The 27,660-nt window shown below is 39.2% G+C and overlaps 1 protein-coding gene and 1 long non-coding RNA gene across 6 annotated transcripts in view; one reads left to right on the top strand and one right to left on the bottom strand.

Moving 5' to 3' along the window:
• CDYL (chromodomain Y like) overlaps positions 1 to 15,328 on the top strand; it is a 103,112-nt gene extending 87,784 nt beyond the window's left edge. For 2 of the 3 annotated variants that reach the window (XM_063325976.1, XM_063325981.1), the window contains exons 4-8: positions 2,398 to 2,654; positions 3,277 to 3,449; positions 6,859 to 7,069; positions 12,476 to 12,619; positions 13,445 to 15,328. In XM_063325976.1, the coding sequence (XP_063182046.1) occupies positions 2,398 to 2,654; positions 3,277 to 3,449; positions 6,859 to 7,069; positions 12,476 to 12,619; positions 13,445 to 13,603 (944 nt within the window). In that variant the 3' untranslated portion in view covers positions 13,604 to 15,328. Of the gene's footprint in view, positions 1 to 2,397; positions 2,655 to 3,276; positions 3,450 to 6,858; positions 7,070 to 8,251; positions 8,328 to 12,475; positions 12,620 to 13,444 lie in introns of those variants that run through there. The other variant, XM_063325980.1, reaches the window with a different exon arrangement.
• LOC134511661 (uncharacterized) lies at positions 8,339 to 21,228 on the bottom strand. 3 transcript variants are annotated; one of them, XR_010069941.1, is made up of 6 exons: positions 19,939 to 21,228; positions 19,670 to 19,832; positions 18,842 to 18,966; positions 17,739 to 17,846; positions 16,860 to 17,069; positions 8,339 to 9,409 (listed from the first exon to the last, which is right to left on the bottom strand). It is a non-coding gene; the product is annotated as an uncharacterized LOC134511661 (long non-coding RNA). The 3 variants fall into 3 exon arrangements; XR_010069940.1 differs by having other exon boundaries at positions 19,670 to 21,228; XR_010069942.1 differs by having other exon boundaries at positions 17,755 to 17,846; positions 19,670 to 21,228.
• Positions 21,229 to 27,660: the final 6,432 nt, after the last annotated feature.

Here is a 27,660-nt window from a genome sequence, read left to right as displayed (position 1 = left end):
GTTTGAAACTGCCACTATTGACAAGTGCAGACAGAGTTTATATAAAAACTGGGAAGGTTTCTTGATAATTCAATAAGCATGAAAAGTGGTGTGTGGTGTTTATGTCTTGGTCTCTCTTGCCAAAAGCTTTGTGTCTCAAAGTGTATAATCATTTGCTCTTACATCTCAAAAGTAATTTTCTGGTATTTGAGTACGTCTTTGGAAGTATGAGTCATGGGAAAAGATCTACTCAAAGCTCTAACACAAGTTTACTGATGCTTTTTTTTGGTTTAGTCTAGTCTATTGTGCTTGTTCTCCACTTTTTTCACTATGGCAAGGACAGAAGCCGTAAAATCTTATATCAGGGTTTAGAAATCAGAGGTGATTTTAGTTGTTTTAATTTACCTTTCCTGTGGAAAAACAAACTGTTGCAGCCAGTGATACCATTTCATCTTGTGTTCCTAATGAAATATGGGGCAACACTGGTGTTCCTGCAAACTCCCTTTGAAGGGAACACGCTGTGGTTTATGAGGGAAAAGTATCGAAAGCATCCCTCATCAATTTCATATTTTGTATGAATCAAATTTTTATTTACTCTGCTGAAATGAAAAAAGGAATTTGATAAGCCCTGAAAAATTTAGGAACAAATGTGAAGCTTCTGTGACAATGTAAAATATTAATTTCTATTTCATTTTGTTCACCTCTGTTGTCTCTGAGACTGATCACAAACTGAATTCAGTTTCTTATTCTTCACTTTAAACAATTGAAAAATATCGAGTTTTTAATTTCACAAAAAGTGATATAGTAAGAGGATTAAACCACTAATACAACAAGAAAGACTTTAAAAAGTAAAATAAAACCTTATCATTGTATATCTCCTTGGACAGTCAACTTGCCTAATTAATCATAACAGATTTATAATCAAAGATTTATTTTTTATAAAGTATTTGATATAAAGACTTCACTTACATCTGAAGAAAGTCTCTGAAATACATATAATAGAAATACATATAATGTTCTAAATTTTAATTTCCTTAGTCTTTCCCTTAATACATCTCCCATACTTCATATGGGTCAAAGTAAGCAACATTTGAATACAATTAAAATGTGAAGATATGGGATATTCCAGTTATTTTGGTAAGCCTGTTTAATGTCTTCACTGGACTCACAAGTGTTGGAAGTATCTTGTGTTTAAAAAACAAACAAAAAAAAACCCCAAAAACATAGCATTGCATATTATTAGAACTTTTAAAATATAGCTTCTTCAGAAAGATAACAATGAATTAAGTAAGATCCACCAATGGCATTTAATTAACAATTTATACCTGATTTAACTGTACTTTTTAAGAAATCATATGCATGATGTTCTGAGTTCTGTAGTACCTGTTTGTGAGATAAGGGCTGTGGGTTTCTAGTAGATTTTAACAAAGTCTCAGACCTCGGTTTTCAGGAAAAGGCTTTCAGAACTTTCCTATCTTGGCCTGTAACACATTTGCCCAACACTTTAACCCTACTGTCCCCTCCGCCCACACATACTCCATTACCCTAATCTGCCAGATTTTGTGGAGATTTTACATGGAGACTTTAACATACAGATGGATTATAGGTCCAAGATGTTCTCTTATTTTCTCTTATGAATGCTAATTACTTGGTATTATGTTTCTAATGTGGAGTACAGAAAAACCTGTCCCTTTTGTGTGTCGTGAGGAATGACCTGTTTACTTGTGTGCCTTCAAATTCTGTTTATTTAAGTGACTGGGAAAAAGACCAGAAAGACACAGTGCTCTATTTGCCAATTCTATTAGCAAAAATTGTTTAGACTTGAGAAATATCTCATTGTCTATGAATACATTAAAATAACAATCACTGCATGGGTCTTGTTTCCCTCTCACAGAAATATAGTCTGTATTTCTTCATTTCCATTTTCCTTTAAAGACTGTTATGCTTTACATGATCCCATCAATCAAGTTCTTTATTTGGCTTATTGTAGGTGTCATTTTCTTCCATGTATTAACTTCTCATGGCATTTGAAACAAAAGGCTTCTGCCTTCTCTTTGCAATCGTGATGCTGTTAGATGACTTAAAGATGTTGGAAAGGGAGAAAAGCAGAGCATTAACCTACTGAAGTGCATTGGTATTAAATAAGCCTTTCCCTTCCTTCTAAAAATAAATATATAATCGGTCTGTTTGGCTTATTTAAAATGTATTTCTCCCAAACAACTGTAAAATGAATTTGTTGGACCCCTTTGTCACATTAGTTTTGCTCTGTGCACAGTATAACGTTTCAGTAACTTCCAGGGGTCTAAGTTTCATATTTACTGTGTTTTCTTAGTATGACTTGAGTGTTTTCACATTAATAGGGATTCTGAAACTGCTAAGCTAATAAAATGTAATTACTAGAATGTTACTTATTTCCAGGTACATCCACCTTTATGGAAGCGTTAGCAGCCAATGGTACAACCAACATACAGACATCTGTAACAGGAGTGACAGCCAGCAAACGAAGGTTTATTGATGACAGGAGAGATCAACCTTTCGATAAAAGGCTACGTTTCAGCGTGAGACAAACGGAGAGTGCGTACCGGTACAGAGACATTGTTGTCAGGAAACAAGACGGATTCACACACATTCTGCTATCAACAAAATCATCTGAAAATAATTCACTAAATCCAGAGGTCAGAACGATTCTGATTTTGAGGGGGGAAGGGTGCTGAGGGAATTCTAAGTCTCTGCCTCATTCATGCCTGTTACTCAGCCACAAACATACATGAAACAACATTCAGGTTGCTGCCTGCAAGATGTTACGCATACAACTGATTTTAAGTGTAATTCAGTTGAGTTTTAACTACGTTATCTGAACTTTTAGATGTAGTGTCTCTTGTAAGACGTGGTGATCCATGAAGTGCAACTTGAAACAAGCTTTCGCCTGAATTAAGGTTCTGTTTTTTCTGAACTGGTTACATATGCCATCTGCTGTCCAAATTACAGAAATGCTGAATGAGTGCTTTAGTTACAGATAACATCTAATAGATCTTTTCCTAATGATTTCATTATCTTGGTCTAATTACTTTCTTGAAATGCAAAGCTTCTAATACTTTTTTTAACTTTCTTTTTTTGGGATAATGAAAAAACTTAACTTTTCTAATATGATGGTTGAGTGCATCCTAAGGAAAAACTGAAGATGTCGAAGATTGAGATCTCATGGGGGGAAGAGGAGAGGAGAACGGTATGCTACTTTTTAATGATGTAATAAAAACATTCTAATGAATTTTTGATCTTTTTATTTCTTTTTTTCAGGTAATGAAGGAAGTCCAAAGTGCACTGAACACAGCAGCTGCAGATGACAGTAAACTTGTGCTGTTCAGTGCAGTTGGTAGCATTTTCTGCTGTGGTCTTGATTTTATTTATTTTATACGACGTTTAACAGATGACAGAAAAAAGGAAAGCACTAAGATGGCAGAAGCTATTAGGTATGTAAAATTATCTTCAGTCGTCTGAGTGGGTGTTCTTCCATCATGTAGTCTGGCTTGTTTTATCTTTTTTATTTCAAAAGCCTCTAATTCAACAAGATCTCAGACATTCACTTGTTATGTGATACAGTGCGCAGCACTTCTTTATACTCCCTGTCCCTTTCTATTTGGGTTGTCATTTCATGCAACACTGTTTTTACTACTAAAATTTAACTGTGAAAACTGGTAGTATGGTAATACTCCTCCAGTTGAAACCAATTTTAAAAGACTTAAACAGCCATAGAGTTTCAGGAAAACAAATTAAATACACACAACTGTAAGATGTGCATTGAATGAGTAACTTAATATGGTACATTCAGAGCAGTGGAATGATGGATATTTTAGAGTAGATTGATACTAGTGAACATAATCCTAGTACTGTGTACCAAACCTAACGTTTAAACAAAATGAGCTGAACTACTACAAACTAGAGGAATGCGTATGGACAAACGTATGGATCTCAAAGACATGTTTTAACAGTACAAACAAGTATCTTATCATTTGAACACTGGTTTTGCGAGCCTAGGCTCTTTTGTTAGCTCTTGTATGCCTCCAGAGTATCTATATTCCTTCAAACACCTATATTCTGTTGTCATTATCAATATTCAAGTCCCTATAATAGGCCTTGTAACGTGTAAAGCCTGTTTCATTGGAGGCACAGTTGGCTTGTAGAGATGATAATAGTTATTTTTTTTAAAGGAACTTTTCAATCATTCCATGTAGAAGTTGTTCATGCAGTGACTTCACATGCGGTCAGGGAAGAGAGTCTCTTAACGCTGAGCTTCTGTCACCAGTTTAATTCAGGCTCTTCCAGAAGCCTGATTTGCCACCTATTATTTATTGTTAATAAAATGGATAAAGGTAACTTAATATACCTACGAACCCCCTCTTCAAATATAACAATGACATTTTTCATATATGTGCTAGACATGGTCCTCTCTGGAATATTCAGACATGATTAAAATTATTGTCAAGTCTCTGGATGGGTTGTTTGTATGATGACTTACATAAAACCGTTCCAGAAATTTTTTTGCATTCATCTATTACAGTTCACTAGAATGAGTTAAGAAACACGATAACCTTTGGGGATGGATGCAATATAGTAAAAAATGTCCTGTTTTGCAGAAATATAAAAACATGTAACACAGATAAAGAGCAAAATTACCACTAAATCCCCCTTTTCTAAAATTTTGATAGAAATCCAGTATTTCAGCATCTAATAATGAAATGAGAGATCATCTGTCATTCAGAGCAAAGGAATGCTTTACAGGTGCTGACAACTGTTGTACATTGTATTCTAATAAGAATTTGTTATGTACTTGGAGTAAATATGGACAACTTCTTCATTATATGTGGTAGCTATTAACTGAGAAATATCTGCACGTCAACTTTGAGGTTTTGGAAGTCTCTACTTGGTCTAACGCGTGTGTACACACACGTGTACAAACATACACGCTTACTTTTTTCTAAGAAGCTCTTGAAGGCATTTACTGTTTGAGAACAGAGGAGCATGTAAGCATCCATGCTTTGTGGGTACTAGAATGAGTTGTCGCTTTGTGTTGATAATGAGGATGAGAATATGCATTTGTAACTTAATAGCATAGCACCCATAGCGTTATGGCCAATCAAGAGAGGGAGACGAGGAGGGGAAGTTTAACGGTGTGTGGTATCTGATAATGGAGCTCTGCTGTTTATGGCTTGTTCATAATTTAAAAAGGCAGATTTGTTTATTAAGAAAAGCTGTCTCCCAGAAGTCCAGAAATACTCCTTAAGGAACCTCATTAATGCTTTGTCCATCTTCATTTATACCTATATACCTTATACCTTCACTTAAAAATACACATAGGTAGATACTTTATAGCAACGTCATATATAAACACGGTGAAGACCAAGCAGGGCTGTAACCACAGTTTTTGTGCCCAGAGATGAGGTATGACGACAGCCTCATCTAAGAGAGGGCTGTGAGACATGTGAATATATCAGAAGCACCGTATCAGCTGGTGTTTGTAGGAAGGGCGTAAAATCCACACCTGCCCAATTACTGTGCTGCTCTGGGCTGGGAGAATTGCTAGGCTTTCACAGGATCAAAGAATGGTTGAGGCTGGAAAGGACCTTCAGAGGTCATCTTGTTCAACCTGCCCCTGCTCAGGAAGGGTCACCTAGAGCAGATTGTCCAGGACCATAGCCAGGCAGGGGTTTTGAATATTTCCAAGGATGAAGAATCCACAACACCTGTTTGGTCACCCTGACGGTAAGGAAGTGTTTCCTGATGTTCAGGGAAAATGCCCTGCGTTTCAGTTTGTGCCCATTGCCTCTTGTCCTGTCACTGGGCACCACTGAAAATAGCCTGGCTCCATCCTCTTTGCATCCTCCCTTCAGCTATATATACATATTGATGAGATTCCCCCTAAGCTTTCTCTTCTTCAGGATGAGCAGTCCTAGCTTTCTCAGCCTTTGCTCACATGAGAGATGCTCCAGTCCCTTAGTCATCTTGGTGGGCCTTTGCCAGACCATCCTCAGCAGCTCTACATCTCTCTTTCACTGGGGAGCCCATAACTGGACACCAGTGCTGAGCAGCGGGGAAGGATCACACCACAACCTGCTGGCAACAATCCTCCTAATACAGCCCAGGATACCTAAGCCTTCTTTGCCACAAAGGCGCACTGCTGGTTCAAGTTCAACTTGGTGTCCACCAGATCCCCTAGGTCATTTTCTGCCAAGCTGCTTTCCAGCTGTTTGGCTTCCAGCATATATTGGTGCCTGGGGTTGTTCTTCCCCAGGTGCAGGACTTTGCACTTCCCCTTGTTGATCTTCATGAGGTTCCTGTCAGCCCATTTCTCCAGCCTGTCAAGGTCCCTCTGGATGGCAGCATGACTGCCTACTGTATCATCCCAGTTTTGTATCATCAGCAAACTTGCTGAGGGTACATCATCCCCCCATCATGCCCCATCATCCAGATCATGAATGAAGCTGTTGAACAGTATTGGACCCATCACTGACCCCCTGGGGTGCAACGCTAATTACTGGCCTCCAACTAGACTTCATGCCACTGATCACCAGCCTCTGGGACAGCCATTCAGACATTTTTCAGTTTACCTCACTGTCTGCTCATCCAGCTCATACATCAACAGCTTGTCTATGAAAGTCTTACAGCAGACAGTGCTGAGCCACCTCACTCTGAAGGCTAGGTAGACAATATCCGCTGCTCTCCCCTCATCCACCAAGCTAACCACCTCATCGTGGAAGGTTTTATCAGGTTGGTTTTGAAAGTGATGTTACTGTGGAGATGAATTATTACTGAGTTTTCAAGGGCTGGTATATTTTACTCTTCCTATATATGTAGTGAATGCATGTTTCTGTTTCTCTTCAGGAATTTTGTGAATACTTTTATTCAGTTTAAGAAGCCTATCATTGTAGCAGTAAATGGCCCAGCCATTGGACTTGGAGCATCTATATTGCCTCTGTGTGATGTGGTTTGGGCTAACGAGAAGGCATGGTTTCAGACACCATACACTACTTTTGGACAAAGTCCAGACGGATGTTCATCCCTTACATTCCCCCGGATAATGGGCCTGGCTTCTGTAAGTAGCTTGCAGGGTAGGGGCTGACAGCTTCACGATGCAGTTGTGATAATTTATCCAGCATGATTTCAAGACTTTTTACCTTTGCTGTGTTGTCTTTTATTTTTTCTTTCTCTCATGAAAACCTTTCCCAAGAAGCCAGTATTTATAGCTTCTCTACTCCATGATGTTACAATATAGTCTTCACCAGCGTGTACAGAGCAGAAAGCAGGCACGGGACCTAATCCCACATCATGGGCACCCTTAACCCTGATGGTGGCAGAAAGGTTATGTCCTGCATACCAGGACACACCTTCCCTGCTGATGCCTCCTGAGCACCAGCCACCGGTGTGTTGCATTCAGCACAGCATTAGCGTGTAGCAGAGAATGGGCTGGTCTGCACTCAGTGTCACTGCATAGCAGAGCCCTGTGTCACCAGCTATTAGTGTTCTCATGCCAGGATGCAAAATAAGTAATTCAGCTTTCATGCACTCGTTCTCAAGAAGTCACGTCAAACTTCCTTGCTTTGTAGATCTCTGCTGGTGTTTAACACTAGTGTGTTGGGCAAGAAATACTCAGTCTAAATCACCTCTGAGAAGGATTTTTTTTTTTCAGTCTTGCACTCGATTTACAGTATTGCTGGATTGAAAAAAAAAAGAAAAAGTAACGCTTTGCATTGTTGCTAAAAGTATAAGCCACGTGTTACTGATTATCCCTTTTCTTGCTTCCCAATTAGACGGAAGAATCAAATGTAACAAAAAGCTATTTAAAAATCTCTTACCTACATTATTTTCATGTTGCTTACGATTTTTTATGCTGTGTTCCTTGAAAACTGTTAGACCTATGTTGCATTCCAATTTGAAGTTGAATAGTAACAGTATGAAACAAGTGCTTGTAGCTACACCTGTTTTTCCTAAATTACTGTTTATTATAAAAGCCAATTTTTCCCTGTAGGTATTTATTGATTTTAAAAATACAGACTTTGATATATTAAAGGCATCAGTTTGAACAGATCTAATGACTAACTGTGTGATGTCTGGATTTAGTTATTAGAAGAGAACAGAAAAGGCAACTGAAATAAATTAAGAGTTATAAGAGTATCTTTAATATCTTAGCATATTTCAAACTACTGATTGTTCCTTTCCCTTTTTATTTGGCCATCCATCCATTCATCCATCCATTCCATCCATTCCTGTCTTTTAGAGACTTGTGGTTGTTACTTCTCATTTCTTTAGAAGTATAAAAACACAAGAAGCTCTTCCCTAGTCTACTCTTTCATGTGTGTTTGTGAATGCTCTCATTTTTCAATATAAAGACTTAAATCGAAAGCTTCCAGTGATAACAATTCCATAATATTCAGTGCAAAAGGGAAAAAAAAAATGTCCACTGTCTTCATACTATCCTTGACCCTCTGCAGTACAGTACTGTCAATGCTGTATGGGACAAAGTTGGACTTTAAGCAGCAGATTCCATGAAATATATTCGGAATCTATACTGAAAATTTTGATGAAGTAGCATGCTTTCTATCTATAAAAGGGAGAGAGAAGCCAGCAGAAAGAAGAGATGGTATGAGTGCCATGAGAAACGTTCAGGGGAAAAGAAATTAAAATATCATACAAAGGAAAGAATTAGGGCCTCTGTATGCATCATAAAATTTGCTAGAAATGTATTAATTCAGCAATATTAGTCCCACCCTTAACGCTTGTGAGTCAGATTCAGTGCATTCTTTTTATCATCAGCAGTTACATAAAAAATCTTCAATCACAAGATTGTTGGAAATGTCTTCCCTACCAGGTCAGTCTTGGCTGGTGAGCAAGTCTGTCATACAGGGGTTTTTCCCAGAACATGTTCAACAGAGTTAATTATTTCAGGAAATCTGAAGCCCAGACCTTAGGATTCAAAACTGATACTATATCGGGAATGCCAAGAATTTTAGAGGGATTCTTAAACTTGGCTTTTCAGTTTTGGAAATACATAGAGATTAAGATGATGTCTGTTTGGGGAGATAGCATTATTGCGTGTCTGCTGTGGAGTTCTTGGACTGGTTTTCTGGTCCTCGATACGAAGAGCCGCATGATCACTCTTCACACATGGGGTTTCCCTGTTGGTCTCTAACACACTTGGCAATATTTCTTATACTTTTCTGTCAGTCCCGAGGGATACACGTTTCCACAGTGCCTGTAGTCCACATCACAGACAGGGTCTTGGGTGTCCCAGAGACCAGCTGCCTTCTGATCATAGTGCAAAAGAGCTGAGGTGCTCCATGGCAGCCAGTGCCTGTGGGCTTGCACAAATGGTCCCCATGAGTCTCGACGCACCTGCTGTAAAAGAGAGGCCAGAGGATGTCCCAGTGGTGTTCCTCTGAAAGCAGAAAGACAGACTGAGTAGAAAATGAAGGTTGTTAGCAAGAATCTTATATTAATGAAATATTAGCTTCATTTCTATTGCTGTATTATCCACATGCCATATTATTATCCAATTATGCTGTATCCTGAGCCGCATCAAAAGAACCGTGGCCAGCTGGTCGAGGGAGGTGATTCTGCCCCTCTACTCTGCTCTGGTGGGGCCCCACCTGGAGTACTGCATCCAGCTCTGGAGCCCTCCACATAAGAAGGACATGGATCTGTTGGAGCAAGTCCAGCGGAGGGCCACAGAAATGCACCTCACCCATGAGGACAGGCTGAGAGAGTTGGGGTTGTTCGGCCTGGAGAAGAGAAGACTCCAGGGAGACCTTAGAGCAGCCTTCCCGTGCTTAAAGGGGGCCCCCAGGAAAGATGGGGAGGGACTCTTTATTAGGGAGAGTAGCAACAGGACCAAGGGGTAATGGTTTTAAATGAACGTGTAGATTCAGATTGGACATCAGGAACAAATTCTTTACTGTGAGAGTGGCGAGACACTGGAACAGGTTGCCCAGGGAAGCTGTAGATGCCCCATCCCTAGAAGTGTTTAAGGCCAGGCTGGATGGGGCTTTGAGCAACTTGGTCTAGTGGGAGGTGTCCCTGCCCAGGGCAGGGGGGTTGGGACCAGATGATCCTTAAGGTCCCTTGCAAACCATTCTATGAAGATGTCCCTGCTCATTGTAGGTGGCAGGGGGGGGTTGAACTAGATGACCTTTAAAGGTCCCTTCCAACCCAAACTATTCTATGCTTCCATGATTATATTTCTTGGAAAGTAACCATGTTAGTTTTCACAGCAGATACAAGGCATGTTTATATGATTAAAACTTGTTTAGCAGTGGGTCTCTGGCACGAAGCGTGTGTAGATCAAAAGTGAAGATGCAAGAGCAAACCATTCCCCTTCAAAACCTGTCAACTGAGAACACTAATTGGAGTGCTCATTTCATGTAAGGTTTTCTGCTCATGCTGTGTTACAGCTGGGAGAAATAAGGTAACTGCACTAGTATCATTTGTGGTTTTTCACATTTGGGAGAATTCAGCAGTTGCTATTGAGTTTTAGGAAAAAAAAAATTGTTAAGGTTTTCTAGCATTCATCTTTATTCTTATCACCAAAGAGACACATGAAGATTACATAGATGTTCCTAGTTGACTTAAATTTTTGACTTTCCTAACTCCCAGTTAGATTGACTTCACGTTTTGATCTTTGATATAAATGTTAAGTATCTTTTAAAATTATTTTGGAAGATTTTTTTTTTTTCCACCTCTCCTTAGGAGAAAATGATTCCTGTTTTTAGACAGACTTGTGTATATCACATTTTTTGGCTAGTGTTTCAGGTTAGTATCATTCATATATAATCTGGAAAATTAGAAGGTATAGTTGTGATAATGAACTTTGTATATTTGATTTTGCTTTCACAGAAGGCAGAACTATAGGGGTATATAATTTGTACCTTTAGTTTGAGACTTGTTTTTTTAAACTAATATATGTGAATCACAACTTTCCATGTTAACTTATGACAGATGTCCTGATGATAAATTTTATGTAAAAGATACGAGGAAATATCTCTTTTTTTGCATGCGTAATGGACTGGGAGTCAGCAATCAAACTGCCAGTAGAACCCAGCCTTTGTATTTCTTTACAGAGGGGCAAGTAATAGACCTCCGAGTTTTCGGATTTCTTCACGTGTAAAATGGCAATGCTAGCACCATCATCTACAGCAAATAAATAACTTGACATCCTTAACAGAAAGTTGCTGTAGTAATTACCAAAATTTCCAGTATTAGAAAACGTAAAAAACCTCAGAATTTTGTCCTCAGAAATGCTACACCTGTCAGGTTTGGGTGTTTTGTAAGAGCCTTATTTCCTGTATTCCAAGAGTCCAGTGATGGGTTTGTCATATTTTCAATGTAAATTAGTCATTAGGAAACAGTAAAAGTGATATTTTTTTTGAGGTTGACAATTACTCTGACTTTTTAATCCTCACTGGCTGTTTCCATGCAGGTGTCACTGCAAACAAAAAGTTTAACTATATAAGAAACTTCATTAAAGGTAGAATTAAAGCTTAAGCATAAATAGTTGTAGGAGGAAGTTTGAATGGGGAAGCTGATGAATAGTGAAGTGTATGATAATTACAAATCAAAAAGATTTACAGAACTAGAGGTCACCTTATTGCATAGAATAGCGTACTCTGTTCTGTACCTTTAAACTATATACAAGACCTTTTACATACTGGGCTTTTTTTTTTTTTTTTTTAAATAAGACTGCTAAATCATCTTTTGAAAGGATTTATTCAGTTCAATATTGAGCTCCTGAATAAAATGGAAATATTTATTTTGTATGAATTTGTTCAGAAATTGGAATATATCCTGCTCACTTCAGTGGGTTTTATAGGTCAAATTCTAAGATGATCCAGCTATTTTACTGCTGAAGAGTTTTGAAAAGTACTGAAAATAAACCTTATATTTAAGTTTCAAACATTTCCAGTACTAAAACACATTTTAGTTGCTAGATATTTAACTTGTTTTTTTCTACCAAGACTGACAGTTCCCAGGAGGTCTACTACCAAAACTGGGTTATCTTTATGATTTTACACATAATGTAGATTTTTAGCAAAGATATCATTGCTGCAACTAACGTTATCATAAAGGGCAAGCTGATGTATTCATTGCTCTTTTACAGATCTGCCAGGCATTACAACCTATTACCACCTGTACAGTTAATCAAGTCAGCAATATTGCGAGAAAGCTGGCGCTATTGAACATTCATGACTGGGAAATGACAAAAGCCATTTTCATGTTTAACCCTTAATCATAGGCCTCCGTATTTTTATAACTACTGACGTAGTACAGTCAACACCACCAACCAGCTATCTGTAGGCAGGCAAGTCTTTATTATTTAAAAGTTGGAAGAGCTATAATAAACCTATTTCAAATAGTGCAGGCATTTTCCTTATTTGTTTTGAACATTTTTCCTTTAATGAGTTTTGTCTCATTTACATTTCATACCAGAAGTAACTTTTTATCCCTTCAGGCCAATGAAATGTTGTTCAGTGGAAGGAAGTTGACTGCGCAGGAAGCTTGTGCCAAAGGACTCGTCTCTCAAGTATTTTGGCCAGGAACGTTCACACAAGAAGTAATGCTTCGGATTAAGGAACTTGTCACGTGTAATTCAGTTGTAAGTCTCCTTTATTTTCTGACAATACACTTTTATAATTAGATTAATAAGAATTAATCTAAGTATTATTAGACTACATCATTATGTCCTTCTAAAAAAAAAAAAGACCATTTTCATGAAACAAGGACCACATTTAGCAACACCTTTTAACACATTCTTAGGTATTTTTTGTTTCTGAGTTTTTGAGGATTTTTTTTTTAAAGTTTGTATCTGACTGTATAATATGCCATAGTACATTGTGGTGAAGAACATTAGAACAGTATTGGACCTCTTTACAATATATTTTGGTTTTAACATGGTAGCGTAAGTCCAACTTATTCAAATGAACAGTGTAAACAGGTGCCCTGAGAACTGCACAGATACACAGAAATCTTGAGTTATCTTGAATTGTAATTTAAGTTATTAAGGAAATAAATGCAGTCTTTGACATTATGTTGAACTTTATGGTTTTACAACTAATGGCTAGTGCACTTGTGGTTGTGTGCACTACTGGCAAGTAGTGATTAGCCCTCACCAAAATGGAGTTGGAGTTGTCTCTAGTTATCAGTATAAAAGCATTCATATATTCATAGTTATGCCTTTATGATTTTTGTTATTTCCACATTCTTATGCAGTGGACAAAGGAAGTCCTGTGTGATGCTACAAAAAAGACTCTATGAGAAACTGTTGACAAACGTTTCTTAGGTCATAGTATATCCATAAATTGATAAGCTTAAGTTCATAATCAGCTTCAGGATTTGCCCATATAAACCTATAAGTGCACATGTTGCTCGGTTCTCTAACCCAACTCCCTTTTTTTTTTTTTTTTTTTTTTTTTTGGCCTAGGTACTTGAAGAATCCAAAGCTTTAGTACGTAATATCATGAAGGTGGACTTGGAACAAGCAAATGAAAAGGAGTGTGAAGTTTTGAAGAAAATCTGGGGCTCAGCACAAGGGATGGACTCAATGTTAAAGTATCTGCAGAAGAAAATTGATGAGTTCTGATGAGATGCCCATTGACACTGGAATTGTATTTCTTGGACATCCGGGCAAACAAAATATGCCCATTTAAAAATCCTATATAAACTCACTCCTTGCTCAGCTTGGGAACAGGAGTGGACCTCCCCTCCCCCCACCCCTTTTATTGTCAAGGGGTTTAAAAGTACTGTATCACTTAAATTTGAACAAAACTCCTTTCTCCCTGATTGTTACATATAGATATATATACACGCACACAAGTGTATGTGGGTGCATATATATGTCTTTTATATATATATAATGTAATATGTGTGTGAGAGTGTGTATGTAGACACACACACACAAGCTAAACAAAAAAGATAGAGTGCACTACCAAACATCTCTTTTAAGGCTCTAGTTTTTGTTATCTTTGGCTAGTACTGTATCAAATAGAGAATGGATTAAAAAGTGAATGGTGTTGCATTATTTTCTGTGTGGCAGGGAAGTCTGGAATAATGCTTTTCTTTTTCATTAGAATACAGAACTGAAACGGGTATTAGCCAGCCCTTACTTTCACTGCCCAACGAGTCAGCTAAGATACAAGGCATTGTCTCAGAAGAAGGTTGAAATACCTCAAGTAATGGAACATTCTAAAATTTGGGGGAATTGAACCCTGTTAAGATTAAATCACACATCTATCCCCAAAAAGAGAGTGTGCTCAGGATTAATGCTAAGGAAACGCTCTCCTTTTTGGGGGGGAGGAGGTATAGAGGGGTGGGAGGAAGGGGGCAGGAATACATTGAATTCTTACCCAGATAGCATGAAGAAACCACTGTCTCTTGGGGAAGGGGAATGAGGGGAAGTGGGAGGGAAATGGAAGGGGGAAGAAAGGAAAAAAAAAAAAAAAAAAAAAACCAACAACCAACCAACCAACAAAAAAGCTTGTTTTGCAGTATTAGTGAATCACTGAATATCTATATATGAATATCCTAAGTTATAAGTTAGTTTTAGTGGGTTTTTAAATAGTCTCTCTGGGTTTGTTTTTTTGTTTTTGTTATTTTTGTTTTGGGGGTTTTTTGTTTGTTTTTTTTTCTTTTTTTTTTTTTAAATAACTACATAAGTGCTTCTGTTGCTGGGTGAGAATACTACTTTATATACAGTTTGGGTTTTGGTTTTGGTTCTTTTTTTCCTAGTTGCTGGTTTAATTGATGTATTACACCAAAAATGCATTTTATGTTCATAAAGTTTAGGTTCACTTAGAATATATTATTTAATAAGTTAAAATTCTTTTGGCACACTATTAAGCAAAAAAAAAAAACTCCTTTAAAAAAAAAAACAACTACCTTAATTAGATGTTTAATGTTCTTTGTCTACGCTTTTTTATTATTTTAAATATACACTATATACAGTATGGTGTAAAAGAGTGCCCTGTGTAAATAGACCTATTTTGCATTCCTTTCAGGAGTGGTTATTGATTCCTGACTGCAGATATCTATTATTAGTTGGGTATCTGTGCTTGCAATCTTATTGAATGTATTATGAAGAATGAAAAAGAAATCAAACCTTATTTTTGTACAGTTTTAAAGTTTTTACTTGGAACTGACCCACCTCCCCTTCCCAGTGGAGAGCTGTACAGTGTGTAAATCTGCCTTTACCTTGGATTGGTACAGTATTTTTGCATCTGTGGGACCTACTTTTTTGTTCTAGTAGTTTGAACTATATATAAACTGTACAATCTGTAAAGTTTTTATAGAATAAATATTCAGCTGTGAAAACTGGTTAAATAAAACTAATATTTCTTAACACATTTTAAATGTGGTTCTCTCATAGAGTTGTCTTTTTCAAAGACATTTCAGTTCTGATTTTAAAGTAAGAATTGCTTAAACAAATCTTGCAAATTAAAAACTTCAGTATTTATGTTTTGTATTGATAAGAGCTTATATAAGTTTAACAATTTCCTTCAAAGGAGAAGTTGAAAATTAATTTATTGTTGTAAACGACATAGAAGTTTTCTCTTAGAAGAGGTGGTTGGAGAAAGAAGACACATAGGAAGTTATTCTACTCTTAATTATTTTTGTTACAGTTCTAAAAGAACATTCAGTAAATGTTTCTTTGCCATCTCCTAAAAACGGGTCATCTTCCCTACAACGCTGTGGTGAAGTGAGAATTCCCTAGTTGAATTTGATTTTATTGAAAGGGAGAAGGAAAGATACCTTATCTATCTACAGTTCCGTAATGTTAAACCTCTTGGAGTTCGACTCAAATTTATAGTAAGAAAGATCCCTTTGTTGGCATCCATAAGAAGTACTTAGGCGTAGATTGCATCTATTTCAGCTGGAGGAATACTTACGCTTGCCTTAAACATCAAAGAATTTCACCATAATGGAAGACTGGAGCTGGAGATATTTAAGAAAAACTAAATCAGTTGACGGTGCAGGCAATTCAAATAGAAAACCATTCTACTTTCTTTATTTTTGTGTTATTATCAGTCAGCCTGCTGTGCTGCCTACGATTTGCATATTAAGATGTGAATAAGTTGGTGACCATGTAAATTCCTGTCCTTGACTGGAAAAAGTCCTTGCCTCAGACCAATTCATATATGCTGTTGGTGTCACTGCGCCATGGCCCTACGTTTGTATTAAAAGCAGTAACCAGCTTTACACTATTAACAAATTACGCAGGTTTTTCCCTCCTTCAGGCATGAAGGCAAATCACAGCACCTGTTTGGGTGGCAGAAGTCTAGTAGTCAGTGGCTGAATAACGATATCAGAATATAAATGTCAGCTAGCTTTAGCCTTGCTCAGTCCTGACCCCCAGGTCTCCCATCAAGACTGTCTGCTATCTTCATTGCATCCCTGTACTACACAGCCTGCCCCATTCCTTACAGAGTGCAGAGAACATGTTGTATCAAGGAGCCTTAATAACGCACTGTAGGAATCTCTCCATGACATTCTAGTTCTCTTCTTGAACTAGGTGATAGCAAACAGCAAACCGACAAGCACTGGCAACTGGACTGCAGTGAGGCCATAGGGTACGCTTTCCCCACAAAAGCTTCATCACATTCAAGTTTATTTTTGGAAGTAAATAAGAGAACTCTTCTCCTGGTCAGGAAACAGTACCAGAGCACCAGAGGTTGAATTTCCTTGGAACTGTTTGAAAGGCACCTGTGTACACTTAACCACACCTTCTGTTGACACTTTAGTTTAGCTTGAACAGAAATAGAAAGCAGAGCAAGGGGTTTAGCTCTGGGTAAACTAGAATACAACAAAAGGTATTTTGGGGTAATCTGAAGAGCTGAACTCACCTATAGGTCTTTTCCTTGTTCAAACTTCCTAATTTGCATGAAGCCAGGATTTGAAGCAGTTTCCTTCAGTGAGTCCTTCACTGGATTGCTGACATTGCTAAAAGATAGTTTTCTGTGCTTTAGAAGCTGCACCATTATCCTTCTGAAAATAAGGCTCAAGGGAATTAAATCATCTTTTTAGGCGAGATTCATTTCTTAAAGTCAGGCATACTGGAAAAGAATAGAAAAAAAAAGCCCCACATAATACTGAGCTATAAACTGCTTAACTTTACACTGATATATTTCATACTTTATCCAAACAGTGGATAAAATTGGACGGCAAATATCTAGGGAATGAGGCAGCAAACAAAACATTTCTGGCCAAGCGGACAGGAGAGACTTTCTTCAATAAATGGAGCCAATGCTCTACCCAGGTTTGTTGGTGGAAATTGAGGCACTTCATGTTCATCTGGGACATCACAAATATGCTTCTGAAGAGAGTAGGAGAGAGGAGATACCTGTTAGCTCAATTACAGTTTGCCATATGATTTTCCATCCTAAGGAACTGCCAACAGCTGTCACCACACAGGCTGTCTTACTGCACGGCTGTAGCAGAGGCTGAGTTGGCAACCTTAAGTCACACAGCATGGGAGCTCAGTTAAACTGAAGGTGGCACAGTTGAATTTTCCTTTCTAAGGGAACAAGTATCTCGGGTAGAGACCCTGTAGTGCACAAGATCACCACAATCCTGTTCTGTACAGCCCCTCAGATTTCCCAAGAGAATATTTCACTCACAGGTCGCTGCATTTATTTTTTCGTCTTACTCGTGAGGGACATGAGTGGAAGATTAAGTAAGTCATGCAGCAGGCTTGCAAACAAACGAAACCCGAATATAATTACCTCATGAGGTACTCACAGGATGAAGAGTGGTTCGATGTGCAAAGATTCTGAAATGCAATACAAAATGAGAAGATGGTGATGGAGTTCTTTTGGTCCTCCTCATCCCTCCTGCACAGGGAAAAATACAACAAATAACAGGAATTAGAAACCACCAAGGTTTCTAACAGGACAGAGAAGAGCAGGCTCAGGGGATCTCATCAATGTGCATAAATGCCTGAAGGGAGGGTGCAAAGAGGATGGAGTCAGACTCCTTTCAGTGGTGCCCAGTGACAAGACCAGAGGCAACGGGCACAAGTGGAAAGAGAGAAGGCTCCCCCTGAACATCAGGAAACACTTTCTTACTGTGAGTGTGACCAAGAATTAGCACAGGTTGTCCAGAGAGGCTGCAGTCTCCATCCTTGGAGATACTCAAACTTCCGAATATCATAGAATGGTTTGGGTTGGAAGGGACCTTAAAGACCACCTAGTTCCAACCCCCCTGCCATGGGCAGGGACACCTCCCACTAGACCAGGCTGCTCAAAGCCCCATCCAGCCTGGCCTTGAACACTTCCAGGGATGGAGCATCCACAGCTTCTCTGGGCAACCTGTTCCAGTGTCTCACCACCCTCACAGTAAAGAATTTCTTCCTGATATCCAATCTAAATCTCCCGTCTTTCAGTTTGAAGCCATTACCCTGTGTCCTATAGTCCTGGGCAACCTGCTCTAGGTGGCTCTGCTTGAGCAGGGGAGTGGAACCAGATGACCTCCAGAGGTCCCTTCCAACCTTAACCACTCTCTAAAAAAAAAAAAAACCAAACCACTTTCATTCATTTTCCAACTATCCAGTCATCTTCCACCAAACAACCTCTATGGCTAGAACTGTGGGCTCATCAGGCTCTGCAATACCACATGCTTTAGTCTTTGAGAACCCAACACCTTGTGCTGGATAGTACAAAATCACCCAGAACAGAGATAAGTACAGATCAGCTCACATGTTTCGGGTAAGACAGGGATCACCCTTTACTCTGTTAAAAAGCATAAAGAAAAAGGATTTATTTGTTTATTCGAGGATAAACAGGATTGCAAGAGTTAAACAAAACAAATACACGCCTTTCACAGGTACCTGAAACATTGCTTTGGCCTCAGCAGCTCCTTGAAATTTTGCATTTTTTCCAAGATCTGCCTCAATCAATCAAGCTGAAGCGTAATCCAGGCACTGGTAGTCATACTGAAACGTAACCACGTGGCCTACTCAAGAGAACAGCACATAGCATGAGCCTTTAGGTCCAATGTAACACATCTGTACTATGTCCTCTGGATATAACTTACTAAACACATGCTATAGAGCAACTACATAACTCTGCAGGGTGAGACGTCAACTCATAATGCTGTAATAAAACAGTATTTCCTAGATGGTGTTTTCCAAGATTCGTTCATTATAACACTTAACGTTTTTCTGGAGATAAAAGTAATGATTGCTAGACAAAATCTAGAATATAAACAATCTTCAAAGTCCTGATTGTCTTTCCTGGTCCCCCTTATTCATTAATTTTCACTAAATGCACACTGTACCATCTGTCTCAGTAGGAAAAGGCACTCACTGAGGCCACTCTCAAAGTCACCAAATCACGTGCTGGGCAAACTGGCTGCTGCCAGCAGCAACTTTTGTGAAATGCAGATGCTGTTCCTTACAAATATAATGTTTTTGGAATTCACTGAGCTTCTCAAGTAGGACTAGGATCTTCAATCAAACAGTATTATTAAAAAAAAAAGAAAACAACAACAACAAAAACCCCAAAACAACAAAAAAAACCCAAACCACACAACAAAAAAAAATGCAACCTAAACACACCCGCTAAGCCAGGAATAACTGAGACACACACATTTACAGAAATCATGCTTGCACTACATGATATAAAGTAAAAATGACAAAATAATGTAGTTTTCTTACCACATTCAAATGTCAAAAGACAGACTCATCCCCATGTTTCTTCCCATTCTTCTCTCCACCATGCCCTCACCATCCCAGGCTTTATGCTCAGAAAGAGTGGTGGGGATTGAAGCTGGAAACCTGATAAACCCAAACTTATGTGCAGGAAGTATTCTTTTGGATGCTAAATAAGGGTTAACAAAATTAAAACAATGCAAAGCTGGGAATTTTTAAACTCAATGACCCCTTGAATCAAGGGGATCAAAATAAGAAAGGCAAAGGTAACTCACCTTGTCCACCAAAAGTTTTTCTGCTTGCTTCTTGGTAGGCTTCTCAAGACCAATCATGCCAAAACATCTGCAAACTTAACTTTGTATTCTCAAGAGCTGGGCTGTAACAACTCACAGAAGTATCTGTGAAGCCAGGATTATATTTTGTCTAGGAACAGTTGAAGTCACACTTCTATTTTTGAAAGGTTCTGAAGGAATTACATGTTCATTCATGCTAACAGAAAAATCGTATTCTAGATGGAAATGAAGCAAGTCCATGCATCCAAGGGAAGGGAAAGAAAAAAAGTCAGGTCTTGACATCAATTTTCTTGAAACAAAATTAACCACAACAGCCATTCTGATGGAGAAACCAGGGGAAACAACTTCACAATCTTCTGGACATTTTGGGCTCATGAGAACAGCTTTATTTTCCCCTAGAATCATAAGCATCTGAAATTATTTGTATTAGTCTGTGGAGCAGCAGAATTATTTCTAATTCCATCAACAGAAGACCTTCGCAAATTGTTAGTCCTAATGGTGTAAAGCAGGAAATTTGGAGACCTCACATAACCCAGCTCTGAAGTAGAATAAACACTTAAAAAATAATTCAGACCCCCAGCGCTTCTGAAAAGTCCTGGCACGAGAAGATAGGCGATTGCACTTCATCCTTAAAAAGATGCAGCCCCAAGGTCTACAGTTCTGGTTCCCCTACAATGGATACCCCCAGCGTCACTACCGACCATTCAGATAAGTAGTTTTTCACATTCACTCAATACCTTTATATTCTGCTACAGATTTAGACATCATGACTCAGCAAATAGATTCTTCACAGACATTAAATAGTTTAAACATAATTGGTTGAAAAAGTAGTTTTCAATAAGAAGAAAAAAAAAAAAAGAACTAAGTGCACAAGAATGCTGTTGGTTACCTCAAAACCTGAAAATATGTGAGGAGTTTCTGGAACTCTCTGGTTAGCCTATATCAAAACGCCATTCAGTTCCCTCGCTACACTTCCTAAAAGCAGGATAGGCTCATCCAATGCTCCTGCAGTAAGTTAATATTTTGGGGAAAAAAACTTCCTGAACAAGAGGTGCAGCACCACTGCCTCCAGACAGTTCTTGACACTCTTGAGGCATTAAAACCACAATTTTGCCACTGAACAAGTTATCACTGATTCTCAGCGTGTCACTTAAGATCTCTCTTTTTCAATTCCCTCTCTGGTAAGTTGATTTTGATTACTGAACTTTCAAAACCAAATATATATATATATATATACACAAAAAATAATTAAACAAATAAGCCATATAAAAATTGTCCAGAAGTCCCTGAGAGAGGTTGGTTGGCTGAAAATAAATGTGATTTTGCCAGCATCAAAAAGACATGCACGGAGTCCCCAACTTTACATTCAGAAACTTCAGAAATCTTCAGTAGAGTTTTGTACCCCAAGAAGTTGGTTTGAATCCAGGAAATTCCCTGATAGAAAATTTCTGGCCAGACAATAACCTGACACGCCATCATTATTTCCCCATCTTTCACTCCTCTGGTGCTCCTCTAAGTTCATACTGACAAAGAGCAGCTGCAACCTGAGAAAAGCCGCAGCACTAACGGCAGGGACAGACGGCACATTCCCCAGAAATGTGTTATCACTGAAGACACGGCAGCCCAGCAGTACAAGGCACAAGCGAGATAAGAGCTGGATTTTCTCTGACCACCGCCTCCTCACAAACTGAAACCACTTGCACAGGCAAAGGAGAATCAGAGCATCCCACCCAGAAGCTACATGAAACGCACGGAAGAGAGACGCAGCTCCTCTGCGAGGATGACAGCTGAGATTAAAGATCTTTTACATCTGTTTTTCCTATCGTGCACAACAGGAGCTCTGTTCGAAGAGCTGTGCAAAGGCCTCCATGCGCCTGTGCCTGGACTGCTGCCATACTTGACCCTGCAAATCACTGATGATAAAACAGCAGAGTACAACACTGCTAAGATTACAGACTCGCCTGGTTTCCCCACTAGATCAACACACTATCACCACCCCGCAGGCTTTCTCAACAAGGAAGCTGCGACCCCAGCTCACGCCAGCAACGAGAAACTGCACCTTCCAACATCCTCTCCTTGGTAACTAAAGACATCTACATCTAGCCACAGTGGCAATTTGGAAAGAGCTGAGTTTTCTAGGAGCCAGACAGCTTATTATTCCTCCTGGAGACTGTGAGGCCAGGGGCAACAGCACAGTAGACACTGCTACACGAGAGCCTTCAAACCATGGGTACCTCACAGGACTTGCAGTCAAAAAGCTGCTGGGTGGCCAGCACCTGGTGACAGTTCTTTCCTTTCGATTCATGTTTTGTGAAGGGGCATCAGAATACTTCAGAAGCGTTCACCGACCAACTGCTGTCAAGCGCCACAGAAACCGTGTGGCCACAAACGAGGAATGATGTGAATGCCAAAGCCTCGCAGCCTTCAAATTTGATGTATATTTAGAAATTCTGTGTTAAACCATAAAATTAAAAAACCCTGAGCCCTGCGGGTCTCCTAGCAGCAAGACCCAGCTTTGTTGGTTGGGGCCAGCAGGGATTTGATCCTGAGGACCAACACTCTTCCTTGTTGCTGCCTCTGTGGAAAGATTAGATTTGTCGGAGAGCCTCTGCGACTCCGTGTCTCTGTGGGAACTCCTAAGGGGAAAATTAGGGTCTCCTCAGAACTGACAGGAAAATTTAAGACTTCCTCGAAGAAGAAAAGAAGCAAGGCAGAAGAAATCCAAGGGAAGAAGTGGAACTATTCCTAACAATCATGATAATTGCAGTTTTGTAAGTTAGGCTGGCTAGATGCCCAGAATGGGTAAACAACCCCAAACCAGTTTAACTGACAAGCATATTACAGTTTGCATGGCCCTGGAGCAAAGCAAAATAACTTCCAACTTTTCAAAAATCTTAGCTACAGGTTTTCCTCCATCCCTACTTTTTTTATTTGTGTAAATTAATAAACCTATACTCTAAGACAGTGGTGAAGTTTGCTCTTTCTGACAGTAATCATGAGGTTTAGACACCCAGCTGTCAGTAAAAGCAAGTGGGAAATAAATTTTGCTTAGATCTAAATTTTTTAAATCCCTTGTTTTAAATACATTCATGATACGTATACAGGTAATTGTACACACAAAACACGTAACGTGCAGTCTTTACCCGTATATTCTGCATGGACAACTTACCCAATAAGTTTACAAGGTTTTGCCAATCTTAAGCGTTTTAACCACATTCTTTTCAGTAAGTTGTTTTGGTTTTTTTATTAACATTTTACTAAGATGTCACCCTATTATTACCTTTGCATCAAAAGAACTCTAAGCTCAACTTTATCCCCCTGTCATACTGACTCAACATTGTTCGAGGAATTCAACGCTTGTGATGATTGGAAGCATTTATAAAACTGCGAAACAGGGCCTGCTGGCACAGCTTCAGGATCTTCACTTTGAAGATTCTTGGTCCAAGACTATATGTAATGGGGAAACTTTCACAAGCGATTCTAAGAACTCTGAGGGTAGATACCGGGTATCCTGTAATTGATGTCCTGCACTGTAAACCAAAAAAATAATATTTTTTTTTAAACAGAAGATGGAACAATGCAATAATTTTGCATTGCTATTTGATCTGCCCAGGCTTTTCCTGCCTAGAAAGAGTTAATCTGAACATTAGTTTTCTTTCTTTAGCAGGAACTACGCATTCCCTGATCAAATTGCATGAAAACACAAAACAATAAAAAATGGTGTCCCTCAGATTTACTGAAGCAAGGGGCAGGAGCCACATGAAAGAGGAGCCCCTGAAGGGCTGGGCACAATATCCTTTCCCTGCCTTTCGGATCAGTACTGTATCCAGCCACGTATTTAACACCCTTCATCCCTCTCTGCTGTGTTGCCTTTATCCAACAGCAACCTTGAAGCAGAACTTTACCCATGCTCAGAATAGCTCTTCAGGAGGACATGTAAAACCGTTCACCGTCTGAAAAGGTCAGCAATACCTGGAAAAGGAACACAGAGGCACCGGAGGACGCCTGCCACCCTTCCAGCTTGACCTACCCGGAGCTGCTACTATCAGCGTTGAAGATCCTAAGGCATTTAGGCTCATCTCCCGTTCACATGTACGTGAAGTAGGTCATGAGCAACGCTGGCTACAATCTGCCCCAAATTATGTTTACTACCTAATTTTATTAAGTTTATCTTTCTTAATGATCATTTTGTATCAGGAGAGAATAAGCAGTCCCTCAGGATCCTGTTCTGTTTCTCTTTGGGCCTTTTTAGTTTGTTAGTTTCTCAGCCCTTGATGTCAGCTCCCCACGTACATGGAATCATATAAATCACAATTTTATCTAATCCGCATCTTTTCTAATAAAAAGAAAGCCTATTTCTCTCTTAGCATTACGTCAGTATTCCTCTTTGAAGTCCCACGGAGCTGCATCCGTTTCATACCAGAGTACAAAAATGACCGGAGCACAGCAATCTTTTGGTCCCCTCCATTCAAACCCTTTTGTTCCTTTTGCCATTATCCATCTTTCCCACAAATCCAGCTTGATGCCTACTAACACAATGCACAGCACGCTGGCTTGGGACTCACTGTTTACGCTACTCTTGACGCTTCTCTTTTCCCTGCCCCCTACCACCTCAGTGCTTTATTTATTCTTCTGACTTGTGCCAAACACTGAAGTCATAGCCTGAGTTTTCAGTTTACTCACATCCCTACCTCATTTTCTTATTCTATAGCTGCCTCCTCCCTTCCCTCATAAACATGATCAGGTCTGAATTAGGTCAGTCTTCTTCATACCTGCCGTGTATTTACATAATGGACAACTGTAGTTTATTTTCTTTTCCCCGCTCTCACTAAAACCTGGCAGCTCTCAATGCTCAGTCCTTGTGCCTTTGCACATCATCTGGGAAAGTCTGGACTTCACAGCGACATGGGGGTTAAGAAATATGAAGCTTATTTTGGCTCTGTTTTGATTCTGACTCCTAGCAGCCAACTTGCCTCTTTCAAAATGTCATTTTTCAACAAAACCCACAGGCTTTAAGACTTTAATTCATCCCAAAACTACATGCAGATGAGCAGGCTCCAGCCAGCTCTCACTTGCTATGAAGCCAACATGCTAATAGAGCTCCATCTTTGCTTTCAAAACCTCATGACAGGCTAATTAATTTAATAGTCCAGACTTCTCTTTGGTTAGCTTCAGTTCCCTTCCCAGAAAGCTTCCCCTAGCTCTTTATAATGTCTTGAAACTGGTTTTCACTATCTCAAACTGTTACTGTTCTTGACAGTCAGTCTCAGGATTTTCCATGTACCAACCTTTTCCATCACCAAGGCAAGCCAGACGCTATTGGGAGAGAAGAAGGAAAAATAAGGAGTGACAGATCCCTTTGGTAAGTCCCCAATACCTCCAAAACCCAGTAAATAGGACATTATTCTGCTGACAATAACACCCTCAGAACAGGTACAGGGACACAAGATAGCAGGCTACATGTCTAACCACAGTACCATGGGGCAAGGGCAAACTTTCTGAACCTTGTTTATCAACCGCCAATCAAGTTTGAAAGCATTGGCTTGGGTGAAACACTCCGAAGCGCATCTGTCTCCTCTAGTTACCGCAAAAACTTATGTGCTACTTTACCACTTTTCTCTTTTATATATATATATATTTATTTAGCTATCTATATATATTTTTTTTAATATTGGAAGCACTGGAAGGTAGGAACAGTCTCTTTTTCCCACAGACTATGGCATTTTACGTTCAGTACGAGAACTGGTTAGAAATTCAGTGAAGTTCTCAGAAGCTGCACTGTTTCCCTCTAAATTCGCTACTACTGATACCGAATCCTTCACTGAGAACACCTAGAAAGTCCATGCAGGCAGGTTTTAGACAGCAGGAATCAACTTTATCCCCTCTGTAATAAAAGTGACTGTAGTAATTTTCAAACTACAGACACAGTGAAACATCTGTGGGAGTTAAAAAAAAAAGCACACTAAAGATCAGTGAAGTCACGGGAAACTTAAGTCCACAAGAAGGCTGCTACGTATTTCTGCTTCTAAATAGAAACAAGATTATTTGAAAAAAATCTCAATATGCCCCCACTCAGGGTCACACAGAACAGCTCAGAGCTGATGAGAGGATGCAGCTCTAGTGGCCACCATCACCAGATGATGCCATCCACAATAGCATAATATAAGGCAACATACTTGCAGGTAGTTTAACAAAATAATTTAAATGCCTTTCATAGGCATTTATCAACAGGGTTTTTTCCTTGCCATCCTTGCAAAAGGGCAAGAAACCAAGAGGGTTTATTACAATACTGATTGGTTCCTTGATTTTTGCACAGATTCTGGTATTTGTAGGTCTTCTCTTGGAATAGGGCAGTATCTCATCTTGTCTGAGTGCAAATGGAATAAATCTAAACATACTTAGAGGTCTTTGGCACAGTAAGCTATTTTTTCAATGGGAAGTAAAAAACACGTTTTTACCAAATTCAGGACACTATGGAAGAACATGAGGGTTCTCTATTTGCATTGAAATCAACCATCTTAATACAGTCTGTCCTCTTCTGCTCAGAAGACTCTTACTGAGTTGTGAGAAAAAAAACCCAAACACATCAGAGCCTTAACTTAGTCTTAAAATACTATCTTTTTCTATATTACTATCTAAAAGATCCAAGACAAAATTTCTCATGTTTAGTCTCAGTCCAAAACCAATTTCTAAAGTCTAGCTTTCTTCTTTCATCACTTGGGCTTTTTTATTGAAATGGAATTTAGAGGGAAGAAGGGGGCCACCACAGCCATTTTATAGTAGTAACTGTATGAGCTGGCACACTATTTTTAAGAACCCAAGGTGCCTCTATCATGTCCTCACAATTTACAGGGACAACCACCTACCACATTTTGGACAAAATCTGGTTGATGAAGCAATTTCTATGCTATTGAAAAAGCCTCAGCCAAAAATCTGTCCTATGTTACCACTGCATCTTTCAACTCCTTAACTTTGTTTCCAAATCACATTTTTGGGGGTCTTTCAGAAAATAGCAGGTATTTCTGAAATGACTGATCTCTGAGGAAAAAAAAACAAAAACAAAACACCTCAACAAACAAGCACAATTTTGGAGTATACCATTTGTGAGTTAGAGAGAAGAGTGAGCTCTCAGTGCTGAGGACTTTTTGTCCAGACGGTGGTTGTCAGACCACACTTCAAGAAGAGAGGCCAAGAACTCCACAGTGTATATCCCCTGGAAACAAATCCTGCTTGCTCATCTACACAGGCTGTGGCAACTGTTGGCCAAGGGCAGGGTTGGGCTGGGCAAGCAGAACATGGAGCAGGCCCCCCCACCTGCAGCAAAGCTCATCTCCCTGTCTGATTTCTCAGTTCCAGCACAGTGAACAATTTTGGTAACAGATGGCAGTAAATCCAGGAGCACTTGAATTTTCTGAAATAATCCACCAACACATACTGGAGTAAGAAAGAGCGAGCTGCTCCAGACTACGAAGTACCAAAGCAGTCCTGAATGGGGCAGACCTACCTTCTGACAGGCATGAAGAAAGATATTTTCTTCCCAGCTCCCCTCCCTAGAGGTCCTCAGCATATAATTCACTTGATAAGCCATGCATTAAAGAAGGTGCAGGGAGAACAGCATCTGGATCTAAAGAAGGCTCATTTAGTTGAAACTCAGCAACAACTCCACTTTCAGCCCCCAGGGAGGAAAAGTCAGTGTAGATTGTC

This window comes from Chroicocephalus ridibundus, chromosome 2, assembly GCF_963924245.1.
Source record: "Chroicocephalus ridibundus chromosome 2, bChrRid1.1, whole genome shotgun sequence".
Classification (NCBI taxonomy): Eukaryota; Metazoa; Chordata; class Aves; order Charadriiformes; family Laridae; genus Chroicocephalus; species Chroicocephalus ridibundus.
This window is presented reverse-complemented; position numbering and strand designations above follow the sequence as displayed.